The following is a 763-nucleotide window of genomic DNA, read 5'->3' as shown; positions in this document are numbered from 1 at the left end:
CGGCCCCTGTGGCGGTGACCCCCTCAGTCCCGTCCCCACCCCACCCACTGCAGCTGCCTGAGCCACCCTGAAACTCGCTGCTGCAGCCGGGACCCCCCCAGCGGAGCCAGGGTGAGCCCAGGGGACAAGGACAGCTTGTGGGTAGAGCACAGAGCCACAGGGTGGTTTGGGGTGGAAGGACCTTACAGCTCACCCGTTACTTTGCAGTAAAGTGTATAAATGTTGGCATAGCTTCGTATTTTTGTACTCGAAGGAAATAGTTTTGCTCAGGCCACTTAAACAAGTGTCCTTAGAAGGGAAGATGATTAAGATTGGTTTGGGTTGGAAGGGACCTTCCAAGCTCACCCAGCCCAACCCCCTGCAGGGAGCAGGGACATCTGCCCCCAGAGCAGGGGGCTCAGAGCCCCAAGGGACAACCTGACCTGCCATGGGGCCAGCGATGGGGCTGCTCCCACCTCTCGGGGCAGCCTGGGCCAGGGGCTCAGCACCCTCACAGGAAAGAGTTTCTTCCTTACCTCTAATCTCAATCTTCCCCTTTGGCAGTTTAAACCCTCCCCCTCTCCCTGATAAAGGTCCCTCCCCAGCTTTTTCTGTTCACTGCCCTGCCAGGCCCCAGGCAGGAGGTGATGGGCCCTGCTGCAGCCGTGGCAACAAGCTGTGAGCATGGGAGGACCAGCACCGGGTCACCCTCAGAAATGCAGCTGCTGGGCGAGGGGAATGGGTGGGCACGGGACAGGCCATAGGGGAACCCCCCACCGCACCC

The 763-nt window shown here is 60.4% G+C and overlaps 1 protein-coding gene across 1 annotated transcript in view; it reads left to right on the top strand.

Moving 5' to 3' along the window:
* Nucleotides 1-548, top strand: part of LOC104502287 (chromosome unknown open reading frame, human C17orf104) — a gene marked incomplete at its 5' end in the record, with an annotated part of 18,357 nt that extends 17,809 nt beyond the window's left edge. The window contains one exon of the mRNA XM_010146243.1: nt 544-548. Within this exon, the coding sequence (XP_010144545.1) occupies nt 544-548 (5 nt within the window). The remainder of the gene's footprint in view (nt 1-543) is intronic.
* Nucleotides 549-763: the final 215 nt, after the last annotated feature.

The sequence above is a fragment of the Buceros rhinoceros genome, unplaced genomic scaffold, assembly GCF_000710305.1.
Source record: "Buceros rhinoceros silvestris isolate BGI_N320 unplaced genomic scaffold, ASM71030v1 scaffold19962, whole genome shotgun sequence".
Classification (NCBI taxonomy): domain Eukaryota; kingdom Metazoa; phylum Chordata; class Aves; order Bucerotiformes; family Bucerotidae; genus Buceros; species Buceros rhinoceros.
Note: the sequence above shows the minus strand (reverse complement) of the source record. Positions and strands in the feature narration are given on the sequence as shown.